The following is a 25,240-nucleotide window of genomic DNA, read 5'->3' on the forward strand; positions in this document are numbered from 1 at the left end:
ATGGAAGACCTTGTGGGAGGTCGATTTCCTAGCTCTCAGAAGCGTAAGGATGACAACATCTAGAAGGCCTCTGTTGTTTGGGACCTGGGATTCAGGGACTGAGAAGCAGGGTGGAGTTTGACCTGTTGGAAGCATTGAGGATCACCAGAATGCCCTCCGTCTCTATCCTGCAAAGGAGGCACGGAAAGAGTTTCAGAGTAGGGAAGGCATAGATCAGGCTGAACTGGTTTCATGGAGTCACAGAGGCATCCACTGAGAAGGCCCAGGGATGTCTGGGCCTGGCGACAAGCTTGTGCAGTTTCTTGTTGAACCTGGTTGCCAGGAGGTCCATGCCTGGCATCCACCGCATAGGACAATGGTCCTGAAACACCTCTAGGTAAAAGGGACAAATTTTCCATGCTTCAGATGTTGACCAATGAAGAAGTCCTATCACCAATTTTCCAATCCTGGGATGTGCACATCAGACACAGACAGGATGTGAAATTCTGCCCAGGCCAGAATCAGGTCTACTTCTCAAGCTGTGATTTCTGGTGCCCCATTAATGGTTGATATAAGCCATGGCAATGTCTGACTGAATTCTGGTCAGATTGCCCTGTTACTGGGGGGTTTCCGCAGGACACCTCCCCAGCTTGACAGGCTGGCATCCGTTGTGAGCACTTTCCTGACCATCAGAAGGCAGGGTTTCCCTGATTCCAATGCCAGGTTGGAGATCCTCCAAGCCAGGGCAAGCCTGGCTTTGCTGGACAAGAGCTTGAGGAGGTCCAGGGATGGAACGTGTTTCAGTTTCATGCAAGGACATATAGGGCCTTAAAGAGGACTTCTAACCTCTTGTCCATGTGGCCCATAAAAACAAGAAAATTCATACAGGGATCTTTAACATCTTAAAGAAATAGCTGAGTCTACAAAAGGGACAGCCCATTTTTTAAGGAAACCCTCTTCAATAGGGTATTGCTGAGCAAACCGTTTAGATGGAGTGATCCCAGTCACCCTACACCACTGGCTGTAAAAGCACATGCACAGGCAAGGTCTTGGCAGGTTTCAGCATTTTTTTTAAAGAGCCCAGGCTAGTGACTTTTGGCAAGGCCACTGCAGGCAGCTCTGTAAAGAAAAATAAATAATCACACACACCACATCCAAAAGCACAGAAATAGTGTCCTTGAGCTTGGAAGTGTCTCAGAACTATAGGCAGTGCAGCTGTTTGCAGACATCTGGACTCCCTGGTAGACATGTAGAGTTGCAGCAGTAGCATTTGGCCACTTCAGCACATACCAAGAAAAGGAAAATGGTGGGGGATGCACAGTAGAAAGAACCTAAAGGGAGGCTGCGCAGGCCCCATAGGCTACCTTTGGAATATGGGAATGGTGGCAAGTTTAAAAAGAGGGGCAGCAGTTTCCCTCTCCAAGTAAACCCATTCAGGGAGAGGGGCTGTTACATGGGCACCTTTAGCAGGGACTAGCTCTGACGAGCGGCAGCAACCAGGCAAAACAGTGCTGTAATATAAAGGGGACATACCGAATCCAGTCTTAGCCCTCTCACTGGGCATACCCACCGAAGAGGATATTCAGGGACAGGGCTCCACCAAAATAGACCATCGCCCTTGACCTGTAATGCACCCTGTGGCAACTGCATGTGCTGCACAAAGTACCAAAACAAGTGTCCCACATAAGATCCAGTGCCCTAAACACATTACTTGCTGCCTCTGCATGTTCCTTTCGATGGGGACCAGGTATAGTCTGCCAAGGAGAATCTGCTTATCCAGATAATTGCTTTTAGGTGTCGCAGTGGTTGGGAGCAGCATAGGGAAACTTGAGAAGCAATCTGGAAGCAGGAGGGATTATACAAGGCTGTCCTTACTGCTTACATTTGCGGAGTCCTGAAGGTAAACCTAAAAAGGTAGAGGCTGAGCCCATCCGTCCAAGAATTAACTGTGTCCTGTGATGTACAATCAAGAAAATAATCCTCTCCTGGTCAGCTAATGCACTGCAAAGACTGATAGCAATTTTATTATACAATTATACAGAGCAACAACCACTAGCAGGCCCAATGAAACAGAACTGGGGACAGCCTGCAGCCCATGAGCCACCTGAAGGACCAGCTGAAAGCAGATGAGACGGAGCCCATAGAGAAGTTACGGAAAGTCGACCTGAAGCTCAAGGTCAAGATAAAAAAAGGTCACCACCAGAAGGGAATGAGTCCACGTGGAAGGGAACACCCAACCTAAACAAGCGATAAGCTGATCAACCAGAACCCCCCAAATACAGGTGGAACACTAACAAATTTCTGTGTAGGAAGAAAAGACCCTCAACCTGATGTGGTCAAAAAGAGATGGGGCAAAACCCCTAGAACAGGTCCGGAAAGGGAATCGAAGACAAAGCAGGTTCTGGTGAGAAAAACCAGTGGGTTACTGCGACTGGTGGCAGGCCTGTTCTAAGGAACTGGGTAGATCAGAGCTGAACTCTGCAGTGGAGTGTGTCAGAGCAAGCTTGGAGCCTCTGAAGCTAGTGTCTTCGATGAATTGGGTGAATTTGGTCACAAAGTCTTGTGTGACTGCAGTAGAAGCACCTGAAAAGAGCGTATGGGACTCTGCCTCACCCAATGGAACTAAGAGACTCAGGTGAGGTAGACACAAGAACCATAGGGATTACTGAATTCCAGCTTACAGATATCATTGCCCTAACAGGGTACTGGAACCATAAGAAGAGGGTGTGTGGGGGTCACGCATGGCAGCAGGACTGTCCCTCCATGTCAGTAGATAGACATGTTGCAATCCTGTAGCAGTAATGCAATTAGGTTCAAGGTACGAGGCAAGACACAAACCCAGGCAGCTGGTGGCTGATGAGGGTCGAATTGCCAGACGTAAGCAGGCCACTGTAGGCGGGCAGTAGGAATGGACCAGAGATCGCAGTTTGAAGTGGTGTTTTGCAAAGCAAGAGCAGCAGTGGGACAATGCTTCCTCTTTCAATGCTGAATTGCAGGAAAGAGGGCATGGAGAGTGTGCATGCAAAACTCTACCTAGCAGATGGTCAGCTCTCAATGTTAACCCTGGCCCACTCATAAAAAGTGAGTCTTCAGACAGGACAAGAACTGAGGCAATTCTACGGCTTTGGAAAATCCCTATGCGTCTTTTAGCAGTACTTAGAGACTTGAAAGCACCACAAGTGACCAGTGCCAGGCAGTCAAATTCCAGGCTAGCTCTGCATGTCCAGTTCATGTGATCTTGGTATGGCACTCCAAACTCAAGCTAAGGAATGGCTGGACCATGTAGAGACCAGTTTAAAGCAGCCATGTAGTACTGAAGTCAATAGAAGAATCCAAAATTAAAGTAAAAAAAAAAAAAAGCAAAAAAAAAAAGCAAAAAAGGAGAAAAAAAAATGCCCACCCCCCATGACACTAGGAAAAAACCCTCTGCCACTGTCCAATCCTCCTTTAGGCGACTGTAAAACCAGACAGTATCTCATATTGTGTGCCTCTCAATGTTTTTACCAAAAGTGGAGTTACCCTTTAAAGAGCACCTGTACTCTAGTACTAAACCTATCACAGAGGAAACAATCAGTATGGTAGACATGGATCATCATCGGCTGTCAAAAATACACTTTAACCTTTAAAACAATGATAGTACCATCTCTACAGGCTTCCTATAGAACATACAGCATTGTTTTCTTTAAGAATGCAGATGCATTTTATGATATTGAGCCCAGCTTTGTATAACCCAGAGTAAGGACAAATACCCTACGTCAGAAATCACTGCAATAGAGGTAAAGAAACTAAACTGTTACCATTTATTAGCATGAAGGCCTAAATTATTACTTTATAAAAGAATCAGTAGCCAAGTATAAAACACTTCTTTAGTCTCAATTATGGAAATGAAAGTAAATCAAAATAATGCCTCTTGTAGTAAACATAATATATTACATAGTAAACTGACATACTTGATTGCAAAAATCAAAAGCACACTGAGGTGTTGAAACTCAGTGTAACCAATCAAAAAGTGACGTTTATTAGACTGCCGTCCATGCAGTTTTGAGTTGTGGTTACTAAATTCTACTGCAGTACATCAGTTTTTATTTCTTAATTCAGAAATATATCACTCTTCCTTAGTTCCGAGTGTCAAATCAGTGACTCCATTTAGCCTTCTGAGAACTGCAGATATAGAGATTTTAGCTCTGGATTCTTGAAACTTGGCACAAAATTAATTTTCAGAATTTCATTGAAACCTTCATTTAAAGACGGTGCCACGAATTTACTCCTGTACAAATACAAATGATATGCAAACTATTAAAACATACAAATTATCTTTGCTAAAAAATATGTTTGTTTTATAACTGCAAATGCTCTAGTCTAGCCTTGCTCAACCAGGGTTCCATGAAAACCTAGTGTTTCTTCAGAGGTTATTAGGAACACACCGATATCCCACCTGCACTGAACGCTAATGAGCAGAATTTTCCACTGACACCCACAGTATGGGGTTAGTTCTACACCGATCACCAATGTAAAGGGGGATTTCCCCACTGAGCACCAATGCAAGGGGCATTTTCACACTGACCACCAATGTAAGGGGCCATTTCTCTACTGATCAGGCAACACTAAAATGTTTATTGACAGTGTTTCTTCATTATTCTATATTTGGTTTAATGAATATTATTGAAAATATTTTGTTGTATAGAACAGGAAGTGTGCATGAGTGTGCATGTGGTGGGGGTTGTTAAAAAAAAGATCTATCATGAAAGTCAAATCCTCTACATTATGGTTTTCTGTCTGCAACTTAGTAATCACGTATATGATTATATATCATTTTCAGCAGGGGTTCCCTAAGACCTAAATATATTTTCAAGGATTTCTCCAAGGTAAAAAGGTTGAGAAAGGTTGATCTGGTTAGTCAAGCCCTATTGCCGAGTACCGCACTCTCAATCTAATTCTATGAATAGTCTGACAGAAGAGAAAACAGGGAAGATCTTATTAGTGTACAGGTGAAACTCGAATAATTAGAATATCGTGCAAAAGTAATTGCAGTAAGTTCTGCAAAAGGGGCCCAGACCAAGTACTGAGTACATATGCCTGCTTGTACTTTTCAGAGGTCCGATATTGTTCTATGTACAATCCTTGTTTTATTGATTGCATGTAATAATCTACTTTTTTGAGGTTGTGGATTTGGGGTTCTTGGGGTTTTCATGAGCTGTAAGCCATAATCATCACAATTATGACAAATCACGGCTTGAATTATCTTGCTTTGCATGTAATGAGTCTATCTCATATATTAGTTTCACCTTTTAAGTTGCATTCGTGAAATAAATGAACTTTGCACGATATTCTAATTATTCGAGTTTCACGTGTAATGCTCCTCCTTTACTGCCCAATCAACAGGCTGGGGGGTAGGTCCTTGACCAAGATTAACATGCTAAATTGTACTGGCAGGAACCTGGCTATGTTGGCTGGCAGTATCTCAAGAGTAGTTGAATAGTATTACAAATATTTTGCGAGTTAAGCAATAAACTTCCTAGCAGGAATCAGAAAAGAAATTCAAAGTTTCCCTATTCCTCTTTTTTGCAATTAGGATCTGCACCTATCACACATTAGTTTAAAAAAACTGTGTGTTCAATAACATGCACTTCAAACAGTTGGCGGGGAGTGTTACTACTTTATGATAATCCTAATTAGCCCAATCCTCACCCAAGTGCTGCATTGTGCTGTTGATTTAGGGCAGTACTGGGTTTAAGGCCATCCTTAAGCTGGGTACACACAAACATATTTTCTTAGTTCAGCCTCACAGGCTTAATGAAAAAAAATATGACAGATTCCTCCATCCATGCTAACATTGTGGATGGACGAGGCGCCCGCTGTGTACATTGTATTCTAAGGGCAGTGGCCATCAGACTACCTGAATAGTGCTTGTAGCCGATTGGCCGCCGATTTTCCAGCATGTCCATTTTACAAAAGTCGATCTAATGACCACCTTTTGCTGAGTGTATAGGGCCACCAAAGAACATATTTCGTCTGATTCCTCCTGAATCTGTATTTACCCAGCTTAACTCTTTAAGGAACATACAGAGACAAATTTTCAACACTATAAAGCACTTCACAGCATGTTCATCAGAAAAAAATATAACCATCTTATTTAGATACAAGGTTTAAAAGGGACTCCCTCTGGTCTTGAAGAGATTAAAACGTACTTGTAGCTGTTGATCACCATGTCATTTACCGAAACGTGTCCTTTACCCGTGAATGTCATCTCTCGGAACTGCAAAACGTAAAGTACAGCATTGTAGCCACATATTAGAGAGCACAGTTAGATCTTAGACTGCAAGTGTCTTCGACACTTACCCTATTATTGTGTTTGGCCTGTTCAATGGTGGCAGTGAAGAGGAAACATCGAATTGGAACTCCTGCTTTCTGTGCACAGCTGATGTACCTGAGATATTACACCATGATATTAGAACACTACATTATTCTAAACGTCACCTGCTGCTATGACTGTACCGTCACTGCTGAACTACCCCCTGATGCTGGCAAGTTCCGACTTTATACTCCTGTCTATGATTTTGTATTGCACACAGAGAAGGAAGACAAAATACTGCAGTAGGTTGCCAAATTCTGAATACATGCTCAGTTATAAAGAAACATTTCAATACTGAAAGCTGACACTGTTGTTTTTGAAGGCGCATACTCCAGGTCTGTCATCATTATCCTTTCTTTATTACCTTGAGTAAAAGTTCATCAAATAATGCCTCTCACTACCGCAGATCCACTGCCAACAGGTAGAAATGGTGGGGCCCAGACAGAGCTATCAACAGTTGTCTAGTAAGTGTTTCAAAGGTGCTAGACTAAAGGAAAGGCCCAAGAATCAGCATACCTTAAGTCAAAATCTTACCTTAGACCTTAAAAGAGAACTATGGGGTAACCTTTTTATCCCATAGTTCTGTTTAGGTTTACTGGAGGACATATACTATCATCCTCCCATGACCCAAAACACAGTATATAGTGGGCTATTGTCCGCTATATGCTGAGAGCACTGCAGCCAGGATGGATCCCAACCACAGTGCGCTGTGAGGTAGACAGACATCCAACACTTTCCAAAGTGTAGAGGTGGAGGAGATTTTGCTGGATGCCGCTGCTCTTCAACAGAGCAAAGTAAGGAATTACAGAGGAATATTATTCTTTTTTAAGTGACAGGATTCCTTTAAGCTGTGCAAAATGAATATATAAAACACAGAGATACACAAAAAAAAAGCCAACTGGTTAACCACCTGCGGTCTGGCCGTTGTAATTAAACGGCCGGACAGCGGCTTCTTGAATGCGGGTAGGCAGCGCGCAAGAGCGGGAAATAAGCCTGCAATGTAAACAGCCGGCGATGGCTGTTTACATACAAGCGTGCGGGTGTGCGCCCCCCCCTCTGCCGCAGCCGGCGATCCCGAGCTCCGCTGTGCCCGGTGTGAGCCCGGGACCAGCACAGCAGCTCTGCGGCCGGAGATCAAACGGAGCTCAGTACACGAGCTCAGTTTGATCTCCTCCTCCTCTTCAGAATGCAGGCGGTGATGTGTATTACATCACTTCCTGCATTCAGTGTCACTCTCCGGTACAGAAACCGGAGAGAAGCTGGTGAAGCAGGTGTTTGCTTCATCAGCTTCTCTGGGGGTCCCTAGGTGACATTAGGGGTCTTAAAGACCCCTGATGTCTCCATAAAGAAGACCCGTCACTGAAAATTGGCTATCACAAAGGGGGCTTGTTAGTCCCCTATGTGATAGCAATAAAGTGAAAAAAAAATGTTTAAATTAGTTACAAAAAAATATAAAAAAATTAAGTCACATATAAAAGGTAATAAAAAAATGTAAACATTTGTTTTAAGTCCCCCGCATACACATGCAAACATGCTTCGAGTGCGCCTAAGTGCGTAAACGACGATTGCATCCATTACGCCGCACATGTTACGTATCGCCGCGAACATCGCAGTGAGAGCAATAATTCTCGGCCCATCAATCACTGATAACACTAACCTGATGAGCGGTAAAAGCTTTTAAAGCGTTGCCTATGGCCAATTTTGGGTATGGTAGTTTTTGCGAGTTCCCGGACGCACGCAATTTTAAAGCTTGACATGCTTGGTGTCTATTTACCCGACGTGACCCCGTCTTTTATATTTTGCCAAAAATTTGGTAATAATAACTGATTTATAACATAACGTAGGGAAAACATTTTTTCCCCCAAAATTTTTCTGTACTTTTTCCTTAATATAGTAAAAAATAAAAACCCCAGTGGTGATTAAATACCACCAAAATAAAGCTCTATCTGTCCCCAAAAAATGGTATAAAATTTATTTCAGTACAGCGCTGCATGACGGAATAAATGTCAAAGTACCCCAGCGCTGAATACTGAAAAATGGCCTGGACAGAAGGGGGGTCTAAACACCCCGGTCAGCAAGTGGTTAAACCAGCATACTCACCGCCCACGGGACTCCACATCTGGGTTGGTATTATCGATAACAATACTCTTACCATTTTTCAGAGCTTCTTCACAGGCTGCTACACACTTCTGCCATGTTCCAAGAGTGTCCTAAAACATCAACAGTACAGATTGTAATGCCAAACTATGGGAAACTTTCATTTCTTTCCTGACAGAGCTTAAGGGACATGGTGAGGCTAGAGTAAAGAAGCTGCCGCTACCACTTCTCAATGGTGTAAGCCCCAGGGCTGCTATTCTGATGCTGACATCATTACAAAGTGAGTCACTAACCTCAAATAAGCAGCTAATGAAATTTGATAAGTCAGAGTTCCAGTCCTACAAGTTCAAGGTCAGTGAGTCATTAGGTAATAAAGCAAGGATCTGGATGATAGCCCAAGGACAGTTTCTGTAAAAACCAGCCCATTAAGGACAGCTACCATATCTCTGGCCTCAGACTTCCTTTTACACCAAGTGTAAAAATGTATATATAGATAATATATTAATTGCATTGTAATAGCATTGTAGTAGCATCTCTCCTGTGCCATGTTACCAACGCCAAGGCTTTGGTCACGTGGTCTCTGCTAATGTAGAGAATCACTGTTCTGACAAAGTCCCTGACTACTCAGCTCTCCCTGTAGGTCAGTCTGCCAAGATCTTCTTGCAGATGACCAACACCTCAGCACTTTTACCTGACTGGACGATGGAGAATCAAAATCCCTTTAATGAAACAAAAAGGACATGTTTTGAGAGGCATTACTGTACCTCATCATGGTATACCTTTCTCATACTAAAATGCCTTGTGCTGAGATTTTTCTTTTCAGGTTAACTAAATACTATATTTTCCCTTCTGAGAGGATAGACAACAACCTCTCTAGGACAAAAATGTTACAATCTGTTTTAATACAAGTCAAAGGAAAATACTGGGATGCCCAAAGCAACACATTGTTAACTACATAAAAAAAAAAACAATTTTTACTTTTGGATAGCGTATGAAAAGGATACAACCCCAGTAAAATATGTTATTGCTGTCTAAGCAGGTTCTAACCTTTCCCTACGCTATTCAAAACCTCCTTGATGGGGATGGTTCCCCCACACTTACTACTACAGTGAGGGTGGCTCACTGATGACTAAAGAAACAAGAGATCTCTCCAATGAGGACATAGGCTATGCTTTGACTTGGCTATATCATTAACTACTCTCTTCAGACTGTAATTACATTTTTCGCCACATGTAATTTCAAATATTTAATTGTTTGTTTTTTCACATCTACTTACTCTGTTGGCACATGCATAGCCTTTCTGGAGCAGGTGTTCTTTTATGAAAGTTGATTTTCCAGCTAAAAACAGACAATACATTTGTTGAAGGCTAATCTGATTATCTTTGTATACCTTACAAATATTAGGTATATGAGAAAATATATGAACATTGCAAAGCCCTAGTAATCAAATCATGAGGAGTACATTTCAAAAGTATCAATAAAACAGATTACTTTTTTTCCTTTTTGCTGCTTCTGTACACCAAAAATACAATGTTATCCAACAAGAAAAAAGAAAGTAACATTTACAGATATTTATGTAACTGTTCTGTACATCTAATGCAGGCATGTGCATTCATGACTAAACACACCACACAAAGATATTTCAGATATGGGTAGTGCTGAAAAGTTCAAATTAAACCTGTCAGGTGACATGAAGGCAACAAATTAAAAATACCTTGTGTTGCTTGCAAGTGTGCTCCTTTTATTCTTACTTTGTGCCCTGAAGACCCAGGGAACCACCAATCAGAAAAAAATATAACCATCTTATTTAGATACAAGGTTTAAAAGGGACTCCCTCTGGTCTTGAAGAGATTAAAACTCTTACCACCTTCCCATTATGGAAGCATGTTATATACAGAGGCCTTGACTTCTGCTCTGATTCTGAACTTGGAATCAAGTTTCTACCTTGCTGATAAACAAGGCAAAGTTAAGTCTCGGTAACCAATGGAAGTTCTTAAAGCCAGAGAAGAACAAAAGAAATCCAGCCCTCAGTACAGAACATGCATTCAGGAACAGAGTGCTCCCTGGGTAGGATAAAAGTGTATATGTCTGGGTAAAATGAAATAATAATAAATAAAAAAAAAACAGATTCAGTACATCTCTGAAATACATGCACATTTTCCTATGTTCGTTCCTTTAAAAATGCTGCAAATACAGAAAATAAATAAATAATTAAAGAATTCCGCACCTTTACCTATAGTAAGCTGACAATACTGCCTCTGCTGCACTGAAATCCGAAGTCTCTCCTACTAAACTACACAACAGCTTTCCCTTAAGTTAATAAGACAGTGACAGTATGTGCAGGGGAGGAGTTGGGAGGGTATGACAGCAGGCAGAATGTGCAGAGGGGTGTAAAGGGGCAGTGGGCAGTACGCGTGGGAGTGAAGTGATGGCAGGCGATATGCATGGGCGAAGGGCATGTTGACGGACAGTAAAAAAACAGGGATAGTGCGGAAAGTATGCCAGTAGGCAGTATGTGCAGGACAGGAATGCGGAGGGTATGCCAGTGGGCAGTATGTGTAGGAAAGACGTATGGAGAGTATGACAGTGCACCCAATGCTTGGAAGAGGCACTGAGAGAAAATGCTCTAACAGGTCAGAGCATATATATGTATTTTGTGAAAGATATAATGGGAAAGGAGTGGAAAGTGTCATGATAGTGTAGAGTTGTTTATGTGCACAAAGATTTCAGTACTGCAGACAGGGACATAGGAGTTTATTTTGACGGTGCAAAGATGAATAGGTGGAAGAAGTCTCAGAAGACTGTGGAAAGTGCCTCTTCACTCTAGGAGGGGTTACACCCTGGGCTGGCCCACAGTTTTGTTGTTTCTCATACAGGGCAACACTGGTCATGCGGTCTCCGATTTGTTCGAAATATTTTTATTGGGTTTTAAACAAGAACTTTTATCTTACCATAAATAAAAAACACTGCCCTTAAAGTATGTATGAGCAAAATCTCCAATATATGAACATTTCCTCATGTTATCTTGAAAGTGTGGATGTGCTGACATAGTCCAGCTGAGTAGAAGTCAGGCAGAGCTGACAACATCGCTTTGGATATCAATGCAGCACTTGCAGTGCTGTCAGCCCGCTACAGAAAGTTAGGAGCTGACTTTATTTCTGGGGGGATCATAAGATATTTTTTAGTGCTTGAGCATTTTTAGAAAGACATATCATGGGAAACTGTTTACAACTTAGAGAGCTCTGCTGAATATGTTAATGTTAGACTTTGTCCGCACATACAACCTAGTCTAAGCCAAGATTACATAGTTACATAGTAAGTCAGGTTGAAAAAAAGACACATGTCCATCGAGTTCAACCCATAGAGATAACACAGTCGTTCCAATCTGTGTCTTAAATAAGATCCCATGGTCCCTGGATGTTTCATGTCATTAGAGACAGCAGGGATTATTGTTTTAAGACACACCCTCCCTGGGAGACTGCAGTAACATAAGAGGCTCAAAAACACAACTTTTACAGCAGTAAAAATGTCAGAAATCAAAGAAATGTATAAAACATTTTTTAAAACAAACCTAATGAAGATAAATATGACGGAGTATACAACAACCTTGGACCTGTGCACAAAGTTTGCACTTATTTCCATATTTTACTCTTTAGGAAAGTTTAGATTCTGCCAATATGAAGGCATGGTTGTCAGCAGTTGTGAAATTCCCATGACCTACCATGGTAAAGTTAGTTTTAGTAAAAAAAATATCAAGTGAGTGGAGTTTTAGGATAGCAAATGAGTTCTGCCACACCATTAATGTTAAATCTGTGATGAGGTTTACCTCCGGGAAAGCCAACAGTAACCACAACCTCTGCAGAAGACGACACCAGAGAGGAAGACGGGGGATCACAGAGTGCCCCATTTTGATCCAGTTTTTTCTATAAACAGAACAAGAGCATGTAAGCAAACAAACTAAAAACAGGATTTTTGTCTTACCTTTAAAATCCATTTTCCGTTAATTCTGGAATGGATGGGTTATGCAGTTACTTCCAGGTGATTGGACACTGGCAAACCAAGGATGTTAGGGCAGCCCTGTATAACTCCTCCCACTGCTTTGTAGCAAGCAGTACAAGAGATGATCATAGAAAACCAGAGAGCAGGGTCCTGTGATGTACTCCAAGAAACAGATTTTCTGGAATAGATGGGATGTCCAAAAGCAGTTAAACCGAGTTCCAAGAAGCAGCAATGATCCTTTACTGGAAAAGGGAAGAACTTTACCCCTTAACTCATAGGCTTGAGTGATGGTACATTGAATCTAACTAGCAAGACTGGACCAAGAAGCTGGCTGCCCGATATAGGGACCCTCAAGGATGATAAGGGCTTCTACAGTGGGCACCTCCAGCAGGTACTAGTTCTGGCTTACCTGACCCTCAGCAAGTGACCTTTTTCAAGGCCGAAGCAAATGGCTCTAACTGCAAATAATCATGCAATGCATCCATGATTACAGAAATAGTGTCCTTGAGCATAAAAGAGACATCAGGAGACAGGTCCTCTTCCTGGGCTGAGTCCACAGAACTAGAACCAGCCTCGTCATCTTCTTTTTGAAGACATGCAACGGAAGACAGAGGAAGGTCACAGGAAAATGCTAAAGCGGGGAAGCCGTTACTGAAAAGAACTCCCTGGAAAGCAAGGTAGAGGAGAGTGCTGAGGAAAACCCTGTGGCAAGAAGCAATGGGCTAGCAGAAACAGACTGCGTGGCCTTAGAGCCTACTGCTCATATATCCCTCCATCTGCCATTGCCTGAGAGGGAACCCTATGTACTTACTACTGTGGAGGTTCGAGGGTGCGTTGCATAACTGGCAAACCAAGGATGTTAGGGCAGCCCTGTATAACTCCTCCCACTGCTTTGTAGCAAGCAGTACAAGAGATGATCATAGAAAACCAGAGAGCAGGGTCCTGTGATGTACTCCAAGTACATCACATGCAACACTGTAGGCAGGACATCCAGTGAAGCAATGTGGGGCTGCTGTGACTCTGCACTGCCCCTTTGTAGCAGTGCAGAGTCACACCAGCCCCAATCTTTACAGAGAGGGGTTTTCTACAAGGGAACCTCCAGCAGGGACTAGCTCTGCCTTAATTGCTTACCCTTAGCAATAGCAACCAGATGGGAGCAGCATGGTCATTTAAAGGGGACATACCGTATCCAATATTTGCTCTCCCTGCTAGGCATAACCCCCTGATGTCTACAGGGCTACAATAAAATGGACAATGGTCCTGGATATGTATAGCACCCTGCGGCAGCTGCACACGTGCTGCACAAAGTGTTAAGGTGAGTGCCACATGCAGGATCCAGTGCCCTAAGCACATTACAGGTCAGCCCCACAACTTCCTTCAAGAGGGGTCTAGGTACGGTCCCGCCAAGGCTCTGCCGAGGAGAAAACCGAATCAGACAGCTGCTGTTAGGTGCCAGAGTGGCTGTGAGCAGCTTAGGGAAACTTGTTAGATAAATCTTGAGCATAAAAACTGCAGAAAAGGAATATGCTTCTCTCAGTGAAGAAAAGGAATCCATCACCTAAGGAAAAATCTATGCAGGCTGGAAGTGGGAGGGGTTATACAGTTTTGGTTTGCCAGTGTCCAAATTCTTTAAGGTAGCTGCATAACCCATGCATTTCAGAATTAACTCCCTGTGTCCTGGGATGTACAATCAAGAAATATTCTTTAATACTTACGCATACAGCAATTACACTTTTTCACAGCACTTTACAAATAAATGTAAACATTTGCACTTTTCTCTGAAGAAGCTTATAACTTAACACTGCTTTCAGTCACACATATCAAGACCAATTTATTTTAGGAATGGAGGATCGCAAATTCGTAGTTGAAAGTCCACCACAAACCGCAGATAATGCTGGTGTGCCAGAAAGATAGATATTTGTAAATATGCATCATTAATATTCAGGACGGTCAGGAAATCTGCCTGATGGAGAGAAGCAGTGAATGAGCTTGTGGATTCCATTTGGAACTTGTGAGCTTGAAAGAAGACATTTATAGCTTTGAGGTCCAAGATGGAGTGGATGCCATTTGGGCTTGTGAATAGTAAACAGTTTGGAATATAATTTTTTAAAGTGTTCCCCAGCAGGGATTGGGGCAATGCCACCTTGGCGCAGGAGCCCGAAGAGGGGCCAATGAAGGTCCTTAAGGCATTAGGAGGACATTGCAGATTGGACACTAGAAGTGAGGAGGGGGCAGGGAAAGAATCACAAGCCTGTAACCCTGAGATACCACTACTTGCAACCAGGCATGGGGGATGGAAGATTTCCAAGTGTCTGAAAAAGCCAACAGATGTCCACCTACTCTCACATGTGGGGGCGCATCTTAATGCAGAGGAGGGCAGAGCTGGCGGACTAGAAATGCCAGACATTAGGGGTGGATTAGGGTACAGCCTTAGGAGGACCCAATTTTCAGGCCAAGGGCTTAAAATAGTGCAAGAAGCTCTTCTGAGAAAGCAAGGATGGAGAGGACTTAAGAGCCTGATACTTGGTCTTGCAAAGCTTGTAAAGATGGGTACTCTTAACCTAGATAGCATCCTCGATGATACCATCCAACGCAGCTCTGAAGCAAAGTTTTCCGTCCCCATCACAGCTAAAGTTTAACGCCAAGATCATCTGGTCCATGCAATCCATAATCTGTTGGTCTCTTGTTTGTATGGGGCTTGAAAGAAGTAGCATCCTCCACCAGTTTGATGGTCACTTTGTTTAGTCGAGAAATGGCCAGATTAAATATAAGGACAGACCCTTTCTTAGCTAACTCGCCGCTGAGAGGATACAGAGAAACTAAAAACTTTTAAGAGGGTAGATTAGTTTTTCAGGGCCTCCAGTTCTAATAGAGAAACAAATCAAACAAGGTAAGGTCCTGGCAGCCTTAGAAGGCCTAAAGAACCAAGGCCAGAGACTTATCTGGTAGTAGCGACAGGCTGATCCTGCAGCTCCAGAGTAATGTGCATTGCAGTTATCACAGGCAAAAAAACCAAACCCTTCTTCAACTTAAGTTAGCTGTGGATTGTGACTCCTCAGGGTAGAACTGTTCACTTAGAGATAGCATCAGATAGGGGGTCAGTGGTAGACAGACTTGAGGCAGCCAAAGCAGTTGGAAGGTCAGATTCAGAGACTGCTGGGCAAGATGCAGGGTCAGAAATCATTTGGGTAATCTGAAACATTAGCCCCCTGAATAACTGAAAAAACCCTCTTCAGAAAGAGGTGAGGAGGCAGCAACACCCTGAATGAATAGAGGATGAGCGAGCTGACAAAAACACTACCTGAAAACCAGACTCACAGCTATGGTGGTTCTCACTATAAAGGAATGCGCTATAAGTAGAACAGGACCTATTAAGTGCTGTGTTTTACGCGCAACTGCAGGACTATCTATTCCCCCTCCCCCCATTTATCTAGAATTGTTCAAGGAAGGATCCAAGGCCTCAGTTACTTACAGAACCTGGGCAGCTGGATCACTGGCAGCAAGGTTCAAGATCGGTGGTTGAGCAAGCTGAAGGTAACCAAGCGTCACTGCAAACCGGCAGTAGAAACGGATCAAAGATCTGTGTTCCACGGTAGGTGGAACCTCAGGGAGATGTTTCCTTGATCCTGAACAAGGCATTAGCACAAACCAAACTAATCTATGTCTATACTAGACAGAAACATATACTGGATGGATTCTGAAAGAAATTATGTCATATAATGCCCGTCACACATAATGCCCGGCACACATAATGCCCCCAAACATAAGACTTACTGGGTCAAAGGCAGGAAACTGAAACTGAGCCTTCTTCCATCCAAGAAAAAACTCTTCTGGAGTGTAGAACGGTATGCCGATATTAAGAGCAAACTGCAGAACATTACAAAAATTAGTACAAGAAATGGAATTAATAGCCAGATTACTCTGCTTTGCAACTTCCTACCAAGCGGTCACTGCATGAGAAATCTTTCTTCTTGCGGCCTGGTGCCCAATTTGCAGGTCTCCCAGCAGCATCTGTGTTGACAAAATAAATTCACTTACCATGACCCCCCTTATGATATCACTCTAGTTTACCGTAATTAAAGTGAATGTACAGCCAAAGGTTCTTTTTTTTTTCAGGGAAGGATTAAAACTCACCCAATAATGTTTTGCAGTCTTTGTTTCTCTGAAGAGATTTCCCTTCACCTCTAGTCCCAAATAAGCAACAGGAAGAAACAGAAGATCTCTACAAAGTGATGGGAATTCCTCTCTTAGGCAGTTGTCACAAGTACAGGTGTTCCCACTGCAAGAGTTCCTGTTCTAGTGAGATCTCCAAATTGCGGATTTTCTCTCACTTAGCCACGATAACAAAGGTCACCAGGACATCTCGAGAGGGCAAATCTCCTCAGCAGGCATACAGACAGGTCTAAAAACTTGATAGGGGTTTGAATCCTTCCCTGTTCTATATAAAACTATAAAGAAATATAATTACCTCCAACATATAAACAATCTTCTTTCTGCACTTTGATACCATCATTAGCCTGGAACAGACAGACACACACATTAAGTTAACTCTAGCTAAACAGCTGAACATAAAAGAAGGAAAAGAGGCGCCTTTCCCTACTGTAATATTTTATAATAAAGGAATTTTTATTGTATAAAAACATCCATATACTCAGAAAAATACATGAATTTAAGTGCATCCATAGACCACATCAGTAAACTTTCTGAAACAGCTGAACATATTTGAAGGACATATCAATTGGTTTAGATAACGTCAATGCCAGTCTTGTGATTTACACAGAATTTATCACACTGCTCTTGTTCTCTGTGCATCACACTCTCCCTGTAAGCACTGCTTTCTGCTTTGCAGTGCTACCCAATGGTTCTGCTTGAGGCTACGGTCACACCACTGCAGCAAGGCCACACCGCCCGCAGTGAGATAACCAGCACCAGAACGCGTGCCACAGCGGTGCCCGCGTTCAGGTCCAGTGCGATTGCTGTCCCACGCGTTCTGGTGCCGGCGATTGCACTGTGGGCGGGGGGCGTAGCTGCGGTGCCATTGACTTGAATGCACCCCCATGCCCCCTCCCGCCAAATTTCGAACACGCCCGAGCCATCACTACTAGACAGTATGCGAGCTAGTGTGTTCCAGCAGCTAACCATGCTGGAACCCACTGAGGATGATGTGAACCGGCCCTTGGGGTGTATGCGTTTTTGGTCCAGTTAAAAAACATTCTGGTCTGGAGATGGTGTAAACAAGCGAGGGTATTTGAGGCTGAGTCAAAGAGATTTGTGGTTGACATATAAATCTCTATTTTTAAAGTGTGTGTTTAAAGTCTCCCTGTAAAAGAGAGTGAATACTAACCTTCCCCCCACCATCTGTGCCTCCCATCTTCAATCTCTGGAAGAGCTATGGTAGAATCATCAGCATCCAACACACTATGGGTAGTGTCAGCTGATCGGTCCCCTGCTGCACACTGCCATTGCACCTGCTATCTGCTAGCACATTCTTCATCCATTGGCAGGTGGGACCACAATGTGCAGCAGGGACCAGGAATCCAACACTCCCAAAAGTATGTTGGAGATTCTTCAGCGGCCATAGCAAAAAACATGTGATTTTTAAAGCTGAACTCCAGGCTAAACAAATACTGTCTAAATACAGGAGGCAAGTGTATTCTTACTTAAATCTTGGTGTTCTTTGTGTATTTCTTCCAGATCTGTACATTAATCTTACACTTGCCTCTGTGCAGAAGCATCCTGTAATACACAGTGGTCACTACTGCTCCCTCTAATTATGCAGGGCAACTGCTCTTGCTTCCACCTTCCTGTAGTTCTCTGCAGGCAGTCTGTAGTTAAGTGGAGCTGTTGGGTCCCTCCCACAGCTCTGCTCTCTGCAGGTAATTAGCAGCAGATTATTGATGTCACCACTATTTGACAAGAAGATATGTAAGTTTCAAGAGGCATTTACTGCACACAAAGTGGATTTATATAATTGTTAGCTGCTGAGGAATATATCTAAATATATTCAGCTTTAAGGAGTTGCTTATACATTTGCCCACACACTCACAGAATATATACAGAGTAGGCTTTTTATTACCTTTTCTTACAATATTATCTTGAGTATGTATGGGCTGTAATTAACATTATTGTCTGAAGGAAATCCACATAGGAATTGTTCAGGAGGGACAGAAAGAAAGCTGTATTGGTGCATGTATGTGTCTAAACAACTGCGTAAAGCGGGTGCCTGTTAAAAATTAAAACTATGGACAAGCAAGAAAAAGAAACATGTTATGGCGCTTACAAAGCTTTCAAACTGTGCAGCATTTGTTTGCCCACTGATCTCCAGCAATGCCCAATTCGGAGCGAGTGCAAATCATTTTCAAAGGCATAAACTAAAATGACAGCTTATTTTAACAAAGGAGCTTGCTGCGCTATAAGGGTAATTGCCAATATTATGTCCATGCATACTGTATACAATCACAATTATTTTGAGACAACAAAATTAGACATGAGAAAAGACTATTTGATCAAAAACAGCCAGAAAAACAAACGGTAAAGTGGTGCTTTCTAGGGGGCAAAATTTGAATGGCGATTGAAGCCTATCTACTGAAAGTAGAAGTCTCTATCTATCTATTGAAGTGTTTACAGACAAATCTTGCAGAGTTACTGCAGTCATTATCAAGCATTACATCAGTTCCTGCATTACTTCTGCACTCTGGGAAACTCTCCAGGTGGCTGATCTATAATGAACAGATAAATATAAGTGCAATAAGACAAACAACTACAGCCCTGAAATCCCACATCAACAGGACGCACATGCACATGGTCTCACCTTCTCACACAGGTAATCCCACATTCCAGTGACTGGCTTACGATAGATTCCCATGCCAGTAGCAACAAACACCTAAAAAAAACAGAATTCTTTTTAAACAGCAATATTAAAAGGGTATATATTGTCAAAAAGTAAAAATATGAATTCCTAAATTGAATTTCCAAAAGTTCCATCCCACTCCTAGTAACCATATTACAGATGTTCCTCACTTACCGACTTACCTGTTTTGCAACCACTCGCACTTACGACGGACCGCCGATCGACCTCCGACCTTGCGCGTCAGCGCCAGTGCGACGTGTCGCCGGCGGAAGTGACATCCTCCGATCTTCACTGCAGGTCCCGGTAAGTATTTCCATTGCCCGATGTACAGTACACTGTTCGGTACTGTACATCGGCAACGCTATACAGTACTGTACTAATGCAGTACAGTACTGTATAGAGTTCCTCACTTAACGACCAATCCGTTTAACGACCTGGTCGTAGGAACGGAACTCGGTCGTTAAGTGAGGAATACCTGTAATCTATTCTAGAAGCTTGCAAACAATGCTCATAGGATGTACTTTCTCAATGCAGTGACACAATTTCACGCAATCCTTTGAATATGCACTTCCTTGTGTCACAAAAGCCTGCTGACCAAGCTACAACTCAACTCTTTACCCTCTCAGTGAACACAAAAATGCCTACACTGTAGCATTATCAGTGCTTGCTGGAAGAAATGCATGATGGCATGTGTAGTCTTGAGAAATGGAGATTGCATCACATCGAGCTAAAAGAAAAGAGATGCAAAGCATTCTGGGAATCCAGGAAGTTGTTGAAAGTCATAGGCAGACACAAGGCAGCACTTCCTACACTAAAGGGATTTTTTGAAAAGAAAAATGTTATTAACACTTGCAGTGGGGCTACTCCGGTACTGCAAGGGTTAAGTGCTTGTTCATGTCTAGGTACTATAAAAAAAAAGTTATACTCACCAGACCATTTGAGCCTGCGAATCTGTAGTTAGCTACAAATTATAAAAGCAAATAAAGAGATTTTCCGCTAGTACGCAGGTAGACTACCAAGATGCTGGCATGACAAGCTGTCGTATTAACCACTTTGCAACGTTAGGACGTTCCTGAAAAGCATGGGCTTTAAAGACGTTAGGGCGGCATGGAATGTCCTAACTTCTAACCCCCCCGTTATACTTACCCGCCGGGATCCGATGTGGGGACTTGCCTGGCAACTCAGGCAATCCCCCAGGATCCAATCTGCTGCAATCTGGGTCACGTGATCGCAGTGACAAGCAACTGAGGCGAGATAAGTAGACAGATCACTGCTACTAAAAGTAGTGTGTAATAATAATAATAATAAAAAATATATTTTTAATTAACCCCTTCATTGCTGATCAGAGTTTTATAACTAATTGTTGGTGTGTATTTTTTTCTTTAACTGTACCCATTTAAAAAAAATGTATTTAAAAAAATTAACCCCTTCAGCGCTGATGACAGTTTTATAACTATAATCAGTACAGTAGCACTGTTCGGCATATTCAGGTGTAATTTTAGCATTTTTTTAATTATTATTTTACACTTTGTTAGTTTTACCCATTTTTAATTCTTTTATGTAGAAAAAAAAATAACTCCATCAGCGCTGATCACAGTTTTATTGCTGTGATCACACTGATCATTACACTAGTATTGTTCAGCATTTTTGGGATGTGATTTTTACCTCGGTTTTAATGAAAATGTTACCCTTTTGAGGTTTTTTTTTAGCCTTTCACGTAGTGAAAAATGCAGAGTCCGTTACAAAAAAGGAGTTAGAAAAGACTCTAGTCACTATTGCCCTGCCTGTCCATTTCTACCAGGCCTATGTATCACAGACTGTTTCAGAGTCTACCATACACAGGTATACTATTATTTCAAATTATTCTGTATGTGACTTGATTATTGGCATTATACTGTGTACCTGACCTCGGCTTGTCCTATACCGGCTATACCAGCTACTATAACGGGCGGACGGCAACAGGTTAAACCCAGCATTCTTAAGCAATGATAAAGTGGCTACACAAAACAACTCAAAATATTCCTGTAAAATTTTTCTTTTAAATTTAATATTTTTAAAACTGTTTATTTGTTACTTTAATTGCTATCACATGGGGGGGCTTGTTCCATGTGTTACAAATAGTGGATGCTTGGAGGTTGCTGCACCCCCGGGATAGGGATTATTCCTTATTTTGTTCTGTACATGACTATTATTTAAGATTGGACGCTGTTTTTTTGGGGCCATTTTCATTTGGAGGGCCTCCAACGGTCAAATATTGAACCGCGGAATATATCTGATCACTCTCCAGTTTCCGTAGACTCTCTTGTACCATCCATCACAAAACGCTCTGCAACTTGGACACTGAATGAGTCTCTAGTGCAGAACAAATCTGATGTTAATTATTTGTTGGGTGAGCTTAAGTAGTTTTTCGAGTTGAACTCACTCCCCGATACTCCTCCAGCTTTGTTGTGGGAGAGCACAAGGCGGTCATGCACGGTAAACTGTTTGTGCTGGGTTCCCGCTATAAAAGAGCTACGCTTAAACAGATCCGAACCCTTTTGGCAGATATTAGAGCTCTAAAGGCTTTACACAAACAATCCTTACTACAGGCTCATTTATACACTATAACCAAATATGCTTTTATGCTCACGTCGCGCAAATGTTATGAATCGGGAAACAAACCTAGTAGGCTCCTTGCTAGATCTCTTTAACAGAAAAGGGTCTCTTCCTTTGTCTCGAAGGTGAGGTCATCCTCCAGTGTTATGGCGCATACGACCTCCGCCATTGCAGAAGCCTTCAAGGACTTCTATCAACACCTCTATAATGTGAGGCACTCTTCCTCTCCTCCTCTCACAGGGGATTGACTCTATTCACAGAAAGCTAATTTGCCCAGTCTCCCTGAGTCGGCTCTAAAGGCACTGGAGGCGGACCTCACTGAGGATGAATTTAGGGCGGCCTTGTCGGGTATGGCGACAGGGAAGTCGCTGGGAACTGATGGTTTTACCTTTAAGTATTATAAAACATTTCAAGAGCCTATGCTAACTCAACTGGCTCTGGCACTAGTGTCTCTCGGGAGACCACTCATGATTACATTAATGTTCTTCCCAAGCACGAGAAGGACCCTGCCACTTGCGCTAGTTATAGGCCAATCTTGCTTTTATATCTGGACTTTTAATTGTATACTAAGGTTCTGGCCAATCGTCTGCGTCCATTACTCCCGAGTTGGATACACTATGACCAAACAGGCTTTACTCCGGGTAGGAAGGCAAGGAACATTTCCCAGAGGACCATTTCCTTGATGGCTTTTGTGAGGCTTTGCTCCCAGCCCACCCTTTTATTATCCATGGAAAAGGCTTTCAATAGGGTGGACTAGCAGTATCTCTTTACTAGCTTACACCATTTTGGACTAGGTCCAAAGATGTACAATCGTATCATGGCCCTTTATGTTTCCCCAACGGGTAGTGTACATGTTAATGGGGTTTTGAGTACTCGGTTCACACTTCATAATGGCAATAGGCAGGGGTGTCTTCTTTCACCCCTGTTATTTGTCATATCCCTAGAACCACTTTTGGCCACGATTTGTGCGAACCCTAATACACATGGTATCCGGATTGGTAACCAGCATCACAAACTTGCTGCTTACGCGGAGGACATTTTGTTTTACGTGCAGCAACCCCGCATGCCCCTCATGCATATATTTTTTGCCTGGTAAATGGAACTCTGCTTTTCAATCATGGCACTCCGATAAACCCTTACGCTTATGTCATTTGCTTCAGGGCGCTACACTTAGGCCTTTGGAGGACATTAAAGATCCAGATACCTTCACTCAAATGGATCTATGGAGATATACGCAACTTCAGCTTTATATTTAATATTTACCTCGCCCTCTTCATTCTTTAACAGAGCTATTTTTATGTCGAAGAACTCCCTTACCAAATGTATCTCACAGCTATACAAAGTGTTAATGAAGGATGGAGACTCTGTCTTCCCCCATTTCCTGTATAAATGGGAACAGGATTTGGATAGTCCTCTTTCTGATGGGAAAAAAAACAGTCCTATCTTTAGCCCACATATCCTCCATAGCTTGCACCATGGAAGAGTTGAATTATAAATTGATCTACAGGTGGTATCTGTCTCCATCCAGATTGTATGCCATCTGCAGTGATCTCTCTCCAATGTTGTGGGCATAGGGGCACATATCTGGTGGTTCTGCCCTAATATTCAGGCTTACTGGAATCAAGTGGCCAAATATATTTCAAAGATACAGGTAGGGCTGCAGCTAACGATAATTTTCATAATCGATTAGTTAGCCGATTATTAAGTTCGATTAATTGATTAATCGGATTTTTAAAAAAAGGCTCCAGTGATGGACTACTAGTTTGTATTGAGATTGTTGTCCATCATGGGAGCAAGCTTGGAGTAGGCCTGGCTAGATGTGAGGAGCGCCGGGATTGGAGGAGAGCCGGGCCGCCGCGGCGTGCGCGTTTGGTGGGCGTGGCGTGCGCTGCGTGCGGGGCTTGAGTGTGGAGCCGCGAACAGGCAAGGTAATAGATAGCCGAATAATCGACGATCAAAAACGTTGGTAACGTTTTCGATCGTCGATTTTAATCGACTAAATCGAATCGTTGTTGCAGCTCTAGATACAGGGCATGACCCTAAAGTTTGATCCATAGTGTATGCTGTTCCATTGCACTGATGAACCTGTAGGCCAATATTAGAGGTCACTTACGTCTCATTTACTGACCACGGCAAAGTCGTTAATTTCTTTCTACTGGAGACGGGTGGATACACCTCCTTTCAGCCCATGGTTTAAGATAATGGACGCAGTGTGCTTCATGGAGGAGTTGATTGCCACATCTATAGATCGATACGAAAGATTTACTGCCATATGGGCCTGTTTGATTTTCATCTTAATGTGCTGTCATTGGCTCCTTCATGATCAGAATGTATTTCTATAATTGCTGAATGTAGCAATTATAGAAATACAATCTCTTTCTCTCTTTTTCATTCTCACTTCCAACCTCTTTCTTTTTCTCTTCCGCTTCTACTTTCTTTTTGTCATTCACTTATTCCACTGAGTCTTAGGATTGTCTGATTGACATTCAGATCTGGTATGCTTCTTCATTATGATTGAAGAATCTTTGACTATAGTGTAACTATAATTTTGTCTATGCTTTGAAAATTCAATAAAATCTTAATGTACAAAAAAAAGGAAAGAACTTCAGTTTCGAGTGGGTTTATGGGATCCATAAATCCTGAAAAAGGTCTTGAGACATCCTGCCTCCTAGGACACTAAGTTGTAACTGAGCTCTCACTATCTGCACAGAGGCCCACAGTAGGAGGAGCATAGACTTGATTTTTTGCTTAGTGTCCATGGTCCTAGGAGCAGGCCTAATACACTAGTGGTCTGCTTTGTGCCCTAATGAACATTCAGAGAAATGGAGGCAGCTATTACTGACCTCTCCAGCAAAATCTAGCTGCCTTGTTGGTTTTTAGATGCAACTACAGCAATACTATGAGTCACAGAAGCAGAATACCTATGCAGTTTAGGTGTACTGACTTCACTTGCTGCATGCATGTTTTGCATCAATGTCTAAAAGAATCAAACCCAGACACAGCCAAGTAAATTACCATTTCTAAAAGTACATCAACTTACATATGAGTCTTAGTAAAAGTTTCCATTAAAGAGTCACTTTAAAGCTCAACTCCGATCACAGCAAAACACTTTTTCCCTATCAACTCCAACTAACTCTAGCTAATCTCTCATTTTTATTTTTAAAACATTGACAAAAAGCCTCAGTCACATGACAGGCTAGGTACAAATTCTTCTGGTGAAGTGGATGGTGCCTATTGGCAGGGGCAGTGCCATTAAATCATGGGGATGCAATATAACCAGTCAGCTGCATAGAAAGCAGCCAGCAACTGGATAAGGGGCAGAGGAGGATCACGCGATAGTGGAATAAGTTAAGACAGGGGTAGGCAAC

General features: G+C 42.5%; 1 protein-coding gene across 2 annotated transcripts in view; it reads right to left on the bottom strand.

Annotated features, from left to right (window-relative positions):
- Nucleotides 1-4,094: 4,094 nt before the first annotated feature.
- The window catches only part of PNKP (polynucleotide kinase 3'-phosphatase), a 41,670-nt gene continuing 20,524 nt past the window's right edge, over nucleotides 4,095-25,240 (bottom strand). For both annotated transcript variants that reach the window (XM_018562795.1, XM_018562794.1), the window contains exons 8-17: nucleotides 19,239-19,310; nucleotides 16,896-16,944; nucleotides 16,368-16,438; nucleotides 16,202-16,294; nucleotides 12,255-12,351; nucleotides 9,705-9,766; nucleotides 8,432-8,541; nucleotides 6,319-6,406; nucleotides 6,168-6,235; nucleotides 4,095-4,246 (exon numbers count right to left, since the gene is read on the bottom strand). In XM_018562795.1, the coding sequence (XP_018418297.1) occupies nucleotides 4,126-4,246; nucleotides 6,168-6,235; nucleotides 6,319-6,406; nucleotides 8,432-8,541; nucleotides 9,705-9,766; nucleotides 12,255-12,351; nucleotides 16,202-16,294; nucleotides 16,368-16,438; nucleotides 16,896-16,944; nucleotides 19,239-19,310 (831 nt within the window). In that variant the 3' untranslated portion in view covers nucleotides 4,095-4,125. The remainder of the gene's footprint in view (nucleotides 4,247-6,167; nucleotides 6,236-6,318; nucleotides 6,407-8,431; nucleotides 8,542-9,704; nucleotides 9,767-12,254; nucleotides 12,352-16,201; nucleotides 16,295-16,367; nucleotides 16,439-16,895; nucleotides 16,945-19,238; nucleotides 19,311-25,240) is intronic.

The sequence above is a fragment of the Nanorana parkeri genome, unplaced genomic scaffold (assembly GCF_000935625.1).
Source record: "Nanorana parkeri isolate BGI_ZX_2015 unplaced genomic scaffold, ASM93562v1 scaffold600, whole genome shotgun sequence".
Taxonomy (NCBI): domain Eukaryota; kingdom Metazoa; phylum Chordata; class Amphibia; order Anura; family Dicroglossidae; genus Nanorana; species Nanorana parkeri.